At 43.3% G+C, this 15,696-nt stretch overlaps 1 protein-coding gene across 4 annotated transcripts in view; it reads right to left on the bottom strand.

The window, feature by feature from the left end:
- Positions 1-15,696, bottom strand: part of pde5ab (phosphodiesterase 5A, cGMP-specific, b) — a 163,305-nt gene that overhangs the window by 51,921 nt on the left and 95,688 nt on the right. For 3 of the 4 annotated variants that reach the window (XM_075451730.1, XM_075451733.1, XM_075451732.1), the window contains exons 9-12: positions 10,963-11,071; positions 10,797-10,881; positions 6,276-6,451; positions 515-574 (exon numbers count right to left, since the gene is read on the bottom strand). In XM_075451730.1, the coding sequence (XP_075307845.1) occupies positions 515-574; positions 6,276-6,451; positions 10,797-10,881; positions 10,963-11,071 (430 nt within the window). The remainder of the gene's footprint in view (positions 1-514; positions 575-6,275; positions 6,452-10,796; positions 10,882-10,962; positions 11,072-15,696) is intronic. The other variant, XM_075451731.1, reaches the window with a different exon arrangement.

Here is a 15,696-nt window from a genome sequence, read left to right as displayed (position 1 = left end):
CTTTTAAATAGCCGAACTGTTAAAACATTTTCCCGTAAAATCTTTCAGAAATTCAATTCTGTTTGGCATATTTTATGTTATTCATTTTCTTTTTTTTGGACAATTTGCATTTGATACCAGCATGCTTCCATAGATGTGTGTAAAAATTACCATTGTCCTGATTAAGCTTTTAAATTGGTGGGGATTATATGCTCAGTGGTAATGCCTTGTTCACAGTTTCTGGTCATCAACATCTGATGCCACATATCCATTGTTAAATGTCATTAAATGTTATGTTTGGTTGTTCAAACATTTAGTGCTGAGAGTACCCATACAGAGCCATCTCACTGGAGTTTTCTTGCTAATTCAGGAGTGAGGTACTACATTACATGACTGCTTCACAAAAACTGCTTCTTGTGACCCATCAGGACTCTGACTGTGTGTTGTGTAAGAATGTGTTTACAGCTGTGTCTGAGATAATCTTAGTTCGTGTAAGGATTTGTGTGTATAGTTTATTGAATAAATCTTAATTTACCGCGGTTACCTGGAGTTCCTGCGTTTCTTCCTCTGTGGCAGAGGCATGATACGACAAGACCTGGAACACAGACATGCAAAGAAAGATGATGTTTGCAGACATATCAGACTCTCTGTAGAAAACACATACATTGCCTATGCAGCTGCTCTCTATCAGGCATTACCCACAATTATTTTCATCAGCTGTTTGCTATTGCTAGTTTGCCAGTCTAAAACTGAGATGATTGACCATGCACACTCACATTCACTCCAACTGTTCACGTGGAATCAATAGTTAACCCAACCTGCATGTCTTTGGTCTGTGGGAAGAAGTACCAATGATTTTTGGGGAACATGCAACTACTCAGTTAAGATGCTCTTTTTTGTGTCATGATGCACCAAATATTTTAGCTGGTGAAAGATCTGGACTGCAGGCAGGTCAGTCCAGCACCCCCACTAAAATGAAGCAATGCTGTTGGAATAGATGCAGAGCATATGTTGCTCTAAAATCTTTGAGCATTGATGGTGATTTTCCAAATGTGCAAGTTGCCAGTTTCATAGACACTAATGAACCCCAAGCTGGATGGTCCCTCACCTCTTTAGTCCAGAGGATGGAACATCAATGATTTTCATAAGAATCTGACCAAAGAGCAGTTTTTGACTTTACCTCAGTCCATTTCAAATGACCTCTTGCCCGGAGGAGATGGTGACATTTCTGGATCATGTGGCTTCTTCTTTGCGCAACCTTTTGTTGATGGCACAGTGACCTGTGTTTACAGACAATGATTTCTAAAATTCACCTCCAAACCCATGCAGTGATTTCCATGACGGAATCATGTCTGTTTTTAATGGAGTGCTGTCTGATGGTCTGAAGATCACAGGTCTCCATTGTGGATTTTTTGATGATATTGAATAGCATTGACTAAAAAACACTGCACTGTACAATGCAGCAGCAGCACCTTAGAGGAGGAAAGAGATACAATGCCTCCTCTAATTGCATTTATAGTTATTCTATGTTTTGGGGTCAGTTAGTCTTGTCTTGCTTTGGTTTTGTTTTATCTCCTCTTCCTTAGTCTCATCCATGGTTTTCCTCAGTTTCCTTGTTTAAGCCATTATCCCCACTCATTGCCTGTATTCAATCTTCTCAGCTGCAATAATTCACTTTTCAGTTCCCACAGTATTAAGGCTCTCTGGTTTCTCATAGTCATTGTCAGAGCCTCGCTGTTGTCACTTCATGTTTTATCTGTTAATTCTAGTTCATGTTCTTTGTCACTGTCAAGTTTCATGGTTTCTTAGGTTTTTCAAATTATCAGTTTAGGTTTCTTGTGTTTTGGCTTGGCAGCACTTTTTGTTACTCTTCATAAATAAATCAAGTTAAGTTCTCCTACAACCTCCTGCCTAATCTGTGTCTGTATTTGGGTCCTGTTCTCATCATCTCCACTCTCAGTGAGAGCAGGATCTGACCAACATGGAGTTCATGCAGTTCATGTGGTGGTTAAGTCATTGTATGACTGTGTCAATGAATGTGAGACTGAGAGTAGCAGGTGAGCTTATGGATGTAAAATGTTCAAGGCCTTGGCGTCTCTCTTCTCTGGATGTGGCAGAGCTGGAGGAGGAAACTAGGTAGGAGTACCATACACTTGCAGAGATTTTTAAAGTGGACCCTATTTCTTTCGCCCTCGTGATTAGCTCTCCAGTCATGTCACCACCTGCCTCTCCATTCATGTCGCCGTCTGCCTCTATAATCACGCCTCTGCCTGGCTCTTCTGTTGGTGTGCGGCTGGGAGTTGCCACCATGGAGGTCAAGTTGGATGCTCCTCCATCTGCTTTCGGGGGGGTAGGTGATGCTCCTCTCCAGCCGCCAAACTAGGAAGAGACATTCCAGAAAGAGGCATGTCAACCAAGGTCTCTCCCTGGTGTTTTCGCCAGAACCACAGCTCCTGTCTTCATCTTCACCTGTCCTCATCCAAGCCACAGCCTCTGTCCTCCTCAGCACAATAACTGAAGGATAACCCAGAGGGGAACATTTTCAAGCTTTTTGAATATTTCAGCCAAATGGGTGCAAAGACTGAGGTTCCAGCTGAAGCTGTCTCCAGCTTAGCCCACAAAGAAACGTTCCAGAAGGGGACAAGGCTCCATGCAGCTCCCTCTCATCTGCTCTATGCCATTTGGAAAACACACCTCTTCTGGTCTGTCGGTTCTCCAGTACTCATTAGAGCCTTCACACCAGTTCCACACCTCATCAGTTTTTACTTTAGCTCTAGTCTGCTACAGAGTCTTTGCTTTGGCATAAGTCTGCTACAGAGTCTTCACTTCAGTCCAAGTCTGCTTCAAAGTCTTCACTTCAGCACCAGAATAATCTCTTCAGCTCAAGTCTGTCCCAGATTCTTCGCTTCGGCTCAGGCCTGCATCCTCACCTGTTTCAGGGCTCTGGTCTTCTCTTTGTCCTTCGTTGCATCAGTCTCCAGCTCAGCCTTTAGTGCCCCAGTCTCCAGCTCAGCCACCTTCAAAGCTTCAGCCTCCAGTGTAGTGGCCTCCTGAGCTTCAGTCTCCAGTGAAGTTGCCTCTCGAGCTTCAGTCATCTATGCAAATGGCTTCCTAAGATTCAGTTTTCAGGGAAGCCACCTTCCACACTCCAGCCTCCAGGGAAACCGTCCTGAGTGCTTTAGCCTCCAGTGAAGCAGTCTTCAGAACTTTAGCCTCAAGATAAGCAATCTTCAGAGTTTCACACTCCAGAGAAGCAGCCTTCTGAACTTTTGTTCCACACTCCCTGCGTTGGCACCTGCTGCGCTTGTTTCCGTGGAGGCCCCCATGGGTTCTGCACCTGTTCCCGAGGAGGTCCCAGTAAGGGACGCTCCTGCTCCCGAGGAAATCCCAGTGGGGGACGCACCTCCGCCTATGTCTATTCCCAAAGAAGTCCCGGTAGGGGAACCTTTTCACGTTCATATCTCCGAAGAGATCCCAGTGGGGAGTTCTTTACGTCCATGTCTCCGAGGTGGTCCCAGTGGGGGACACTCCTCATATCCATGTTTCTGAGGTCCTTCCTGTCTCCGAAGGGGACCTGGAGAGCACAAGCATCCCACTCCTCTTCTGGTAAATTTTTTGTTCATTCCTTGTTTTGTGTATGTGAACTGTGATCTGTGATGTTAGTATGCTGTGTTGTCTGTGGTTGTGTGTTGTGTTGCACTTGTGTTGTTTTTTGTATTCTGATTCGTAATCAGTGTATTGTGTATTCTGTATAAGCTACTGGATCCTTAAATTTCCCTCGAGATTAATAAAGTATCCATCTATCTATCTATCTATCTATCTATCTATCTATCTCAGCCTGTTTCTGTTCCAGTCTCCGAGGGAGCCCAGGTGGCCTTCCCTCAGCCATATCCTATTCCCGCCTTCGAAGGGGTCCAAGATCTCACCCCAATCAGTCATGGTCTCTACCTTCTTGGGAGTTCTGCTCTGTCTGACGTTCGGTCACCTGCCTGAGAGACCCACGCTCTGCCTCACATCAGGCTGCCCGCATGACAGACTCATGTTCTGCCTGACATTCGCCTGCCTGCCAGTGATGATCATGTTACGCCATTGCTGGACATCCAGCCGTGCGCCAGAGAGGTCGCAGCTCCTTTGTTGCTGGTTATCTGGCCATCCACTAGAGAGCTCACAGCTGCTTCGCCATTGTTCATCACTCAAGAAAGGTTGCATGCTCATCTGTCGGTCATCACCTGACTAGTTTGTTCCTGTCCGGCACCCAGGGGGGCCTCTGCTGGTGCACCAAGTTAATTAAACTAATTTAGAATTTAATTAATTGGATCTTAATGGATTATGATTATATTACAATGAATTTTACTCAAATTGGCTTGAATTGGATTGTATCTTTGAAGTGCCTTGAGATGACATTTGTTATAATTTGGCGCTTTGTACATAAAATTTAATTGAATAGAATTGAATTGTTACTGTTTCTAAATAAATCAAGTTCGCTTTCACACTAGGATAGTCAGAGGGACCCGGTTCGATTGGACGGGAATGCCAAAAAAAAAAAAAAAATTGCAAAACAAATGTAACACCTTGATTTGGTTCATTTTACTTTGACCAAACCGCCTCGACAACATCACGCAGTCAGAACAGCTGCATGTTTGGGGCGCTATTGCCTGAAATGAGAACTAATTAGTAAGGAAAAAAGCATGACCTTCTAATCCTGTGTACAGTGTAGTATTTGTCTTCCAGATGGCAGTTCTGTTTTGTAGCTGCAATGATAAACAGTCATTATACTCATCTTGCTTGATCTTAGTTATTTTTTGCTCTACTATTTCATTGATGAAATCTTTTGATGTTATTAGAAATATTTTTTTTCATAGTTGTGAAGGCTTTGCAATAACAAATGAACTGTAAAATCAGAAATGATGCTTCTGAGATATAGAAAAAGGAGACTTCTTTGACATTGTGCTTTTACCCTACCAAGAAAGCAAATTACCTTAAAGGGATAGTTCGCCTCTTTTGACATGAAGCTGTATGACATCCCATATTAGCAATATCATTTATGAACATTGTCTTACCCCCTGCTGCGTCCTGTGAGCCGAGTTCCAGCCAAGTTTTGGCGTTGACGAAGGTAGTCCGGCTAGTTGGCTGGGGCTTAAAAAATAAAGCGTCTTGCTTCTCAAAACAATATGCGTTCAAAAGAGTTATACATTTGCATCACAAAATCGTCCATCTAGAAAAAGTCAGACCTCACATCGCTTGGCGCCATTTTTGCCTCCCTTGATATCAATGCGTCCAGCCACCTAGCGACATTTTTTAAAAAATAAAGAAAAATCACAGAGGATCAGTCTGACGGCTTCAAACAGTCTGAAACCTGTTACGGTGTTTACTGCTTGGAAGCAGGGGAGTGCTCGGTCTGCTCTTCGGTCTGCACAGTTTACACAGCCCGTAGTGATACAAAGGTAGAGAAAAATAGCGCCAAGCGATGTGAGGTCTGACTTTTTCTGGATGGACAATTTTGTGATGCAAATGTATTACTCTTTAGAACGCATATTGTTTTGAGAAGCAAGACGCTTTATTTTTTAAGCCCCAGCCAACTAGCCGGACTACCTTCGTCAACGCCAAAACTCAGCTGGAACTCGGCTCACAGGACGCAGCGGGGGGTAAGTCAATGTTCATAAAGGATATTGCTAATATGGGATGTCATACAGCTTCATGTCAAAAGAGGCGAACTATCCCTTTAAAAAACTAATCTAAAACTGAATACCTCCTAAAAATATGAGAAACCTAACTCATAAAACCAGGGTCTGTTATGCCTTAAATATATGTTTATATATGTTTATGCATTTGGCAGATGCTTTTATCTAAAGTGACGTACACTCATATATACTTACACACCCATATATATATATACATACCGTAGATATATAAGAACAGTTCTTTGATTTTACCCCGATCATTCAAATCTATGCGACAGTGACGGTGAAATAATTCAGGTGTTTTTTTTATCTGTGTGACAGTAATTAGGTGTGAGATTGATCAAAATCTAATTTTCACAACACAAGTTTTTGGAGGCATACTGTATCATGGCCTGAACAATCTATATGATGTTTTAGCTGATAATTGTGCAAAAATATACATTTGTCATGGTTCAAGACTGTATCTTGGTAAGATAATGGTACTGAGAGTCTTCTACACACATACTAACTTGGGTTTGTAACAGATAAAATAGATGCACTGAAATAACACTGTGAAGTTGCATTCTTAGTTACAATTTGCAGTATATAGTTGTAAGAGTTCTGTACGAAACTGACCTCCAAAGTGACTTCCTGCTTGACCATGGCTCGCTCCACAGTTTCATACATCTGTGTGTTCTGAATGCCGAGGCCGCAGAAGATGGCGAACGCCTCCAGGAACTGCTCGTCATTTCTGTTGAAAGCCTTCACGGTGTTGGATGCCTCATCCATTTCGTTTACCAACTGACATACCCCTACATGCACACACACAAAACACACATTTTCACTTTGGGTTGGCTTGCTGTACTTATCATGTGTGTGTTAACCAGATATAAACTTCCAGGACAAATAAGATGGAGCGCTTCAGATAAAGGTGTCTTTTGCATTTTCAGGTTGGAAACTTAATGCAAGTAGATTACAAGAGAAGTCAACAACAAGGGACAGAGGATAAATACAAATGGCAAATGCAAATAAAAGTATAAAATAAAATATATATATAAAAAAGTAAAAAAATAAAAATTCTGGGCAAGTACACAGAGGCATACCAAGTCTTTTGTCGCACCTGAGATTGGTCTGAAATGTGATTTGAATTCACCTGAAATTAGACTGACAACCTAATGTGCAACAGCGTGGAAAAAATATGATCTCTGGTATTCTTTGCATTTAATTTTGCATTCTGCTTTTGACTCGGAAATTGAGCGCACATCACAGTTGCCTCTACTGATGTTTAAGTGTATGACTGAAAACAGAAATTTCCTTTCAAAATGGGGTCTAATAATTACAGTTTTTCTATTACTTCTTCATTTGGAAGTGACAAACAAGTACACAAGTCAAATAGCACCATGCTAGCTGTTCCATAGAAACTTCCATCCATCCATCCATCCATTATCTTCCGCTGGTCCGAGGATCGGGTCGCGGGGGCAGCAGCTTGAGCAGAGAGACCCAGACGTCCCTGTCCCCGGCCACTTCTTCCAGCTCTTCTGGGGGGACCCCGAGGCGTTCCCAGGCCAGCCGAGAAACATAGTCTCTCCAACGTGTCCTGGGTCTTCCCCGGGGCCTCCTCCCAGTGGGACGGGCCCGGAACACCTCACCGGGGAGGCGTCCAGGAGGCATTCTCACCAGATGCCCGAGCCACCTCATCTGACTCCTCTCGATGCGGAGGAGCAGCGGTTCTACTCTGAGCCCCTCCCGGATGACCGAGCTTCTCACCCTATCTCTAAGGGAGAGCCCAGAAACTTGAAATATAAAATTTTTTGTGCTGTTTGCATTTGCCTGAATTATGTGATAAAGCTACCACACAGCAAATCGGAGGCTATATACTATTCTGGCTTTATTTTATTTCCCTTATTGTGTATGCAAGATCATCTACAGTTAAAGTTACAGTGCATTGGCAATAAAACATTTCTATGAGAAGAAGTTCATTGTATCATTAAAAAAAACCTATGTTTTAACACCCATATTACAGCCATATTAGGTGCGAAGAAAAGGAGTACTGTTCAGAGGGCAACAATGAAGAAGAAAGTTGAGGAATCAGTTGTTGTGCAAGCTGTTTTGTGTGGAAGTTTGAGGATACATAGAGTATTTGGGAAATCGAGGATCATGCTTATTAAGTAATGTAAGAACAGGCAAAACTGCATGAATCTACCCCATCCAAGAAGCGAATACATGAAGGAACAAAATATATTTGGGACAGGTGCAGGTAGAAAACAAGAATAAAGATAGATGTGGCTTTTCTCAAATGAAAATTGCTAATAGAATTATGCTGAAGTTTCTTGTTCTCTCCTCAATGTGTCATTTATACTCCCGATATCAATGGAATTGGGTTCCAGATAGTGGGTGAACAGCATTTGAGATTTGACAGCTAGATCTCAGTAGTATTTTCAAGCTATTGGTTTCAATGACTTACCATAAGTAGTGGTAAGATTGCCACCTTTCATGTGGGTGACCTGAGTTCAAATCCTGACACCTCGGCATAAAAGGTACTACCTCCAGTAGGGGTCCTTAGGCAAGACCCCCTTATGTTACCTGCCCACCTGAGACGTGAGTGTAAGTCGCTTTGGATAAAAGTGTCTGCCAAATGCATGAACATAAACATATACCTATGGCAACCCATGAACATAAACATGTACCTATGGCAACCCATGCACTCTCTCTGGAGCATTTGATAGCTTGGGCCTGTTTATGCTTGCACCAAGGTATTTATATGCATCACTCTTAGCTCCTGCGGAACGAAGGATTTTGGATACCTTTTCCATGCAGACGTACAGTCAAAGTTATAACTTAACTGCATGTAAGCTTCAGAGATGTTGCTATACATTGATCAAATGCAGATTGGCTTAAAGTAAGCTTGAGCTGAAGAAGAACAAAGAAAGTGAAAATGCTGCACAGCAGTTACGTCTTCATTATGTAACAGATCTATGAATTTTCTTTTCCACAACAGAGCAAAGCTGAAGGTTCCACATATTTCTGAGACTGCCCCCAAGTGGAAGCAACAAGCTATAACATGCAGAAACGCTTTTTCAAAGTCCCAACACAGAGGTGTTCAAGCATAAGTTGGTCCACATCCCAAAAATGTAGCTGTTTCACCATTAAGTGTCAAATTGTCAAATGACTACAATTTAAGGTCTCCTATAAAAACATTTGCCTTTAAAATGCTGTCATTTTCATTTTGTGAAAGTCTCACAAAAGTGACTTCTAACATTCACAAAAACAATTGTAAAGTGTAGAAGAGGATAGTTGGCGGCACCAAAAAAGTTCTTTATTTTTTGTACTTCTATTTGAATTTGCTTTTCTTTAGGTGTTAAATATCTATTGTATTACAATACAATGCTAATATATTCTAATGCTAATACTGTACTTATTAAACATAACATTAGCTACACTGAAAAAAACAGTTTGAAAAAGGAAGAACATTTTGTTCTAATAAACTTATCTTGAGCTTTTGATCTTGCTCATCATGATTCAAAGGTTGGACGAGAGGCTACGAGGACCTGTTTGATCTCTGAAGAACATCCACAATCATTAATTATTTTCATTGCCAACTAATGGAGTCCCAATCAGCTAATTATGCTGATGATAATCACTGTGATGGATGGAGTGTCAGGACTATTTATGGATAGATAGCAAATGTGGTATTGATATGCTGGATTAACATATTCTCAGACCTACAGTTTAAAAGTTAAAGTCTCTAGTGTCCACCAGTCATGTCCAATCATTGCTCACCTTACCAACACCTCACCTCTCATCGGGATAGACTGATATTCTGGAATGTATACTAGTATTTGCTGATATGTGAAAACTGGATTAACTGTCTTGAAAATATGCTGTAAAGGAAGACTCCACCTCTAATTACATTGACCTTGTTGTCTCTCTGGTTAAACCTTGTCCACTGTGAAAACCCATAATGGGGAATACCTAGAATTTTTTCCTGCATTTTTGTTACTGCCATGTGCAGATGAAAAAAGTATACATAATACACATATATATACACTGAACAAAAATATAAACACAACACTTGTTTTTGATCCCATTTTTCATGAGCTGAACTCAAAGATCTAAAACATTTTCTACATACACAATAGACTTATTTCTCTCAAATATTGTTCACAAATCTGTCTAAATCTGTGTTAGTGAGCATTTCTCCTTTGCCGAGATAGTCCATCCCACCTCACAAGTTTGGTATATCAAGATGCTGATTAGACAGCATGATCATTGCACAGGTGTGGCTGGCCACAATAAAAGACCATCTGAAATATGCAGTTTTATCACACAGCACAATGCCACAGATGTTGCAACTATTGAGGGAGCGTGCCATTGGCATGCTGACTGCAGGAATGTCCACCAGTGCTGTTGCCCGTGAAGTGAATGTTAATTTCTCTACCATAAGCCATCTCCAAAGGCATTTCAGAGAATTTGGCTGTACATCCAACAGATCACGTGTAACCACACCAGCCCAGGACCTCTACATCCAGCAGAACCAAAAAAATGTCTGCTCAAACTGTCAGAAACCGTCTCAGGGAAGCTCATCTGCATGCTTGTCGTCATCGGGGTCTCGACCTGACTGCAGTTCGTTGTCGTAACCGACTTGAGTGGGCAAATGCTCACAGTCGATGGCGTCTGGCACGTTGGAGAGGTTATCTTTTCACAGATGAATCTCGGTTTTCGCTTTTCAGGGCAGATGGCAGACTGCGTGTGTGGCGTCATGTGGGTGAGCGTTTTGCTGATGTCAACGTTGTGGATCGAGTAGGCCATGGTGACGGTTATGGTATGGGCAGGCGTATGTTATGGACAACGAACACAGGTACATTTTATTGATGGCATTTTGAATGCATAGAGATACCCTGACGAGATCCTGAGGAACAGCAACTGAAGAGGAGTGGACCAACATTCTACAGACCACAATCAGCAACCTGATCAGCTCTATGGTGGTCACACCAGATACTGACTGGTTTCCTGACTGGTTTTAGGTCTTTGAGTTCAGCTCATGAAAGATGGGAGCAAAAACAAAAAGTGTTGCGTTAATATTTTTCTTGAGTGTACATATATATTATATATATATAAAATAAAAAAACACAAGAGAGGAAGACATGAAAATCATACCTATGACTTTGTCCTTTTTGCCATTCTTGATAGGAGTGCAAAGCAAACTTTTAATCTGGTTGCTGGTGTGATCTGAGTTTTCACTCTGTTAAAAAATACAGGGATGATTACTGATTAAGGAAAGAAAAGGAAAGGAAAGGAAAGGAAAAAAGGAAAAAGTACAGACCGTCCAGGGAAAGCGCTGGTCCTTGGTGACGTCAGCAATATTGAGAGGCTGCATGGTGTTTTTAACATACTGAGCATACATGTAGTTAATCTGACTGACATCACAGTCCCTGGGAAGAAACACACAGCAAAAAGAGAAAGATTCAGAACTATCTAAAAACAATGATACAAAACAACAGTCTCATTTAGATTAAACTTTTAAATCCAACTGTACACCATAACAGATCCACCAGCACAAATTCATATTTCATATTTATATATCCTAGAATGCCTGCAACATGGGTTTGGGTTTTAATTTTTTTAATCAGTGTAAGCGTCATGGGTCTTGAAAGTAATGTAACTGGCACTAAATCTGGACAATAAAACAACTGCAGCTCTTGATTTTTCAGATATTCTGTTGTAGATTTGCTGCTGTGTGTGGGATCATTGGGCCTCATGTAAGAACATTTTCGTATTTTTATTCTAAATTTCTCTTACTTTTTTCGTACGAAGGTCTCGTAAGAACGTCAGATTCAACAAACGCGCTTAACTTAGGAAAAAGTGTGTAAACGACCTGCGTAAATGATGAATCCCACGTATTTAAGTGCACGTGCACGAGGATAGTAAATTTGCATACTCCACGCCCAAAATTATACCATATAAGGCTTTGTTTCCTCTCTCCTGTGCCAGGAAATGTTGAGTGTTGAGTCATGAAAATTGCATCAAGGCGCAAAAAGAACAACTTTACGGGCTCTGAGATTGAAGTTCTGCTTTCAGAGATCCAAAAAGGAAAATCTGTCTTTTTCAGTAGTGTCAGCAGTGGAATTACGGGACCTGCTAAAGCGAAGAAATGGGAAGCAATTACGAGTGCTGTTAATTCAGTGTCACCTGTAATGTCACCGAAATAAAAAATAAATGGTTTAATATGAAAATAGCTTAGAAAAAAACCCGTATCGCCATGGAACAGGCGCTCGTTGACATCAACTACAGCCGTGCAATCAGTTGTTGCCTCATCATGATGGCACTTTGATGGGGCGGTCCATGAGGGGGGTCTTCTGGCACCACAGCTTCTGGTCTGCCTGTGCTGGTTCAGGTAGTAGGAGACCCTCGTTCATGGCAATATTGTGCAAATCTGGCATGCGTTCTCTGGGCCATAGTGCAGTTTGCCCCCCGCTGTATCGAGACACACCCACCTGGCCTTCAGCTCAGTGCGCTCCACGACAGCACGGGTGCTTTGATGCGTATATGTGTCTCGTGCTCCAATTATGATTGGCAGTCCAGCCACGGCATGAAAGTCCCTCTCAATTTGGACTTGTTGTGTATGGGAATTTGATGTACCATGGGTAATAAACTGATGAGAGTTTTGATGACCAAGGGGAGCGCACGACTCACAGAGGACTGGGACACACCCGATCTGTCTCCAATAATAATAATACTACATTTAATTTTAAAAAAGCACCTTTCTCAACGCTCAAGGACACTTTACAACACATTAAAAACACAATAAATAAAATAACAAAATAACACAAGTTAAAAAAGAGGCTAGAGGGAGAATGCAGCTTGAAACAGATGGGTTTTGAGTTTTGATTTGAAGAGGGGTAAAGAGTCAGTGTTGCGGATGTCTGGTGGGAGTGAGTTCCAGAGTTGGGGAGCAGAGCGACTGAAAGCTCTGCTCCCCATGGTGCTGAGACGGGCAGAGGGCACAGAGAGGTGGAGGGAGGAGGATGACCTGAGGGAGCGAGATGGGATGACAATGGAGAGGAGATCAGACAGATATGGGGGGGCGAGGTTGTGGATGGCCTTGAATGTGTAAAGTAGGGTTTTGAAAGTAATTCTGAATTTGACCGGGAGCCAGTGAAGCTGCTGGAGGACGGGGGTGATATGGTGAATGGAGGGGGTACTGGTGATGATGCGGGCTGCAGAGTTTTGAACCAGTTGAAGCTTATGAAGGGATTTGTGAGGGACACCGAAAAGGAGTGAGTTGCAATAATCTATACGGGAGGTGACGAGGCTGTGGACCAGGATAGCAGTGGTGTGAGGAGTGAGAGAGGGGTGGAGACGATTAATGTTACGTAGATGAAAATATGCAGACCGGGTAATGTTATGGATGTGGGAGTGGAAAGAAAGTGTGCTGTCGAGGATGACACCCAGACTCTTAACCTGAGGGGAGGGGGACACGGCGGAGCTGTCTACGGTGAGGGAAAAACTGTCAACTTTGGAAAGGGTGGATTTGGTGCCAACAAGGAGGAGTTCCGTTTTATCACTGTTGAGTTTAAGGAAGTTTGAGGTGAACCAGGATTTAATCTCAGAGAGGCAGTGGGTGAGGGAGGAGGGAGGGAGACTGGCGTCAGGTTTACTGGACAGATAGAGCTGGGTGTCATCCGCGAAGCAGTGGAAATGTATACCAAATTTTCGAAAAATATTGCCAAGTGGGAGGAGGTAGATGATGAAGAGGAGGGGCCCCAGGACGGAGCCCTGGGGAACACCTGAAGTGACAGGGGAGGGCTGAGAGGAGAAGGACTTGAGCTGTATGAACTGAGTGCGGCCTGTGAGGTAGGAGTGAAACCAGTGCAGGGGGGTGCTGGTGATGCCTAAGGAGGAGAGTCTATTGAGGAGGATGGGGTGAGAAATGGTGTCAAAGGCTGCACTTAGATCGAGGAGGATGAGAATGGAGATGAGACCGGAGTCAGCTGCCATGAGGAGGTCGTTGGTGATCTTGATAAGGGCTGTTTCTGTGCTGTGGCATGGACGGAAACCAGACTGGAATTGTTCATAAAGGCTGTACTTGGTGAGATGGGAGTGAAGTTGGGAAGCAACATTTTTTTCCAGGATTTTGGAGATGAAAGGAAGGTGAGAAATGGGGCGGAGGTTATTAAAATCGTTGGGGTCTGAACCAGGTTTTTTCAAGAAGGGACTGACAGCTGCAGACTTGAAGAGAGCGGGAACAATTCCAGTGGACAGTGAGGAATGGATGATGGCTGATATGAGGGGGAGCAGAGAGGGAAGGCAGGATTTGACTAGGACTGTAGGGAGGGGGTCAAGAAGACAAGAAGAGGGTTTGGACTTAATGATGAGGTCTGATATTACTGAGGGATGTGGGAGATCAAAGCTGTAAAATGGTTGACAGGGTGGTAGAAGATCAGAGGAGGGGAGGGGAGAGGTAGAGGAGCCTAGGTGCTGGTGGATTTTTTTTACCTGACTCCCGCCCTCTGGTATTCGCATACCATCTGGGACAAGCCCACAACCGACATGATTTCAAATGGGGCTATTTTTTCTAAAACTCGTGCATGTGATTGGATGAAGAATCTGTCCGTCATCTTGACTGACACGCCACTTCAGCCACTCCCAATGACTCAACCCGTGACGTAGCTCAGAGCTTACCTGACTCCCGCCCTCTGGAGCATGAATGGGCGGCCATAACGCCGCCCATTCATCCAAAGTCCCACCCAGCGATTAATGATTGGCTCTGATTATTTTCTAATCGAACGAAACACATATGACTCCCAGGCTCCTCAGATGGTTGTGTGAGGAAAGGGAACGCCCCCGCGTGTAGTTGGTGAACGCAGCCAGATGACGTGAGTCAGGTTAGATTTTTTTAACCTTCTCATTGAAAAACAGGAGGAGAGAATTGCAGGTTTCGGAGGAGTAGAGGTGGGGGGGTAGGGAGTCAGGGGGTTGAAAGATGCTGTTGAATACGGAAAAAAGAGTCTTGATGTTGCCTGCATTAGAGCAGATAAGTCCGGAGTAATATCGTGTTTTAGCATGAGAGATGGAGTCCTTGTAAAGAGAGAGCTGAGCTGTATAAATGTCTTTATGGATGGAGAGACCAGATTTCATGTCTAGTCGTTCAAGCTGTCGATTTTTAGATTTCATGGAGCGAAGATCAGGAGTGAACCAGGGAGCAGACCGAGTAAAAGAAAACAGAACGGGATTTGACAGGAGCAAGTGAGTTGAGAATGTTAGTAAGACCATTGTTGTATTGGGTGACAAGAGCATCAGGGGTGGAAGAAGAATCCAGATTCAAGGTGGCAATATGGGAGGAGAGGGAGTCCAGGTTAATGTCCTTGATGTTGCGGAAAGAGATGACACGGCGTGGTTTGGAAATGGTGAGGCGGAGAGTGACATTAAATGAGAGGAGGAAGTGGTCCGTAATATGGAGTTCATCAGCAGTACAGTTGGAGGGGGTGAGACCAGAGCAGCAAATTAAGTCCAGGGTGTGACCTTTATGTGTGTGGGGAAGTCTGAGAAGTGTTTGAGGCCAAAACTATCAAGTGATGAAGAAAAGTCTATGGTGAGGGGAAGAGCAGTATTGTCCATATGTATGTTGAAATCCCCCAGCAGAATTATATAAGGTGAGAGAGTGGAGAAGTGAGTGAGGAGGGCAGAGAATTAATTTAAGAAGTCTTTGTGAGGCTTAGGGGGACGATAGACTGTGGCAATGATAATGGGGGTGGGTCCAGAAATTTGACAGACAAGGCATTCCAGTGAGGAAAGAGGTGGCACAGCCACCGGGAGGACCTTCCACTTCTCGCGGTAAAGAATCGCGAGACCGCCTCCGCCTCCGCGACCCGATCCACGAGGTTTACAAGAGTAAACAAACCCCGGAGGAATAGAGTCATTGAGCTGGGAAAAGTCACCAGGAACTTGCCAAGTCTCATTTAAGCAGAAAAAGTCAAACTTATGGTCCGTTAGGATATCCTGGATGAGACGTCCTTTGCCCATGAGGGAGCGAATGTTCAGGAGACCGAAGTTAACA

This window comes from Odontesthes bonariensis, chromosome 19, assembly GCF_027942865.1.
Source record: "Odontesthes bonariensis isolate fOdoBon6 chromosome 19, fOdoBon6.hap1, whole genome shotgun sequence".
NCBI lineage: Eukaryota > Metazoa > Chordata > Actinopteri > Atheriniformes > Atherinopsidae > Odontesthes > Odontesthes bonariensis.
The sequence above is the reverse complement of the archived record's forward strand: the minus strand, read 5'-3'. Positions and strand labels throughout refer to the sequence as shown.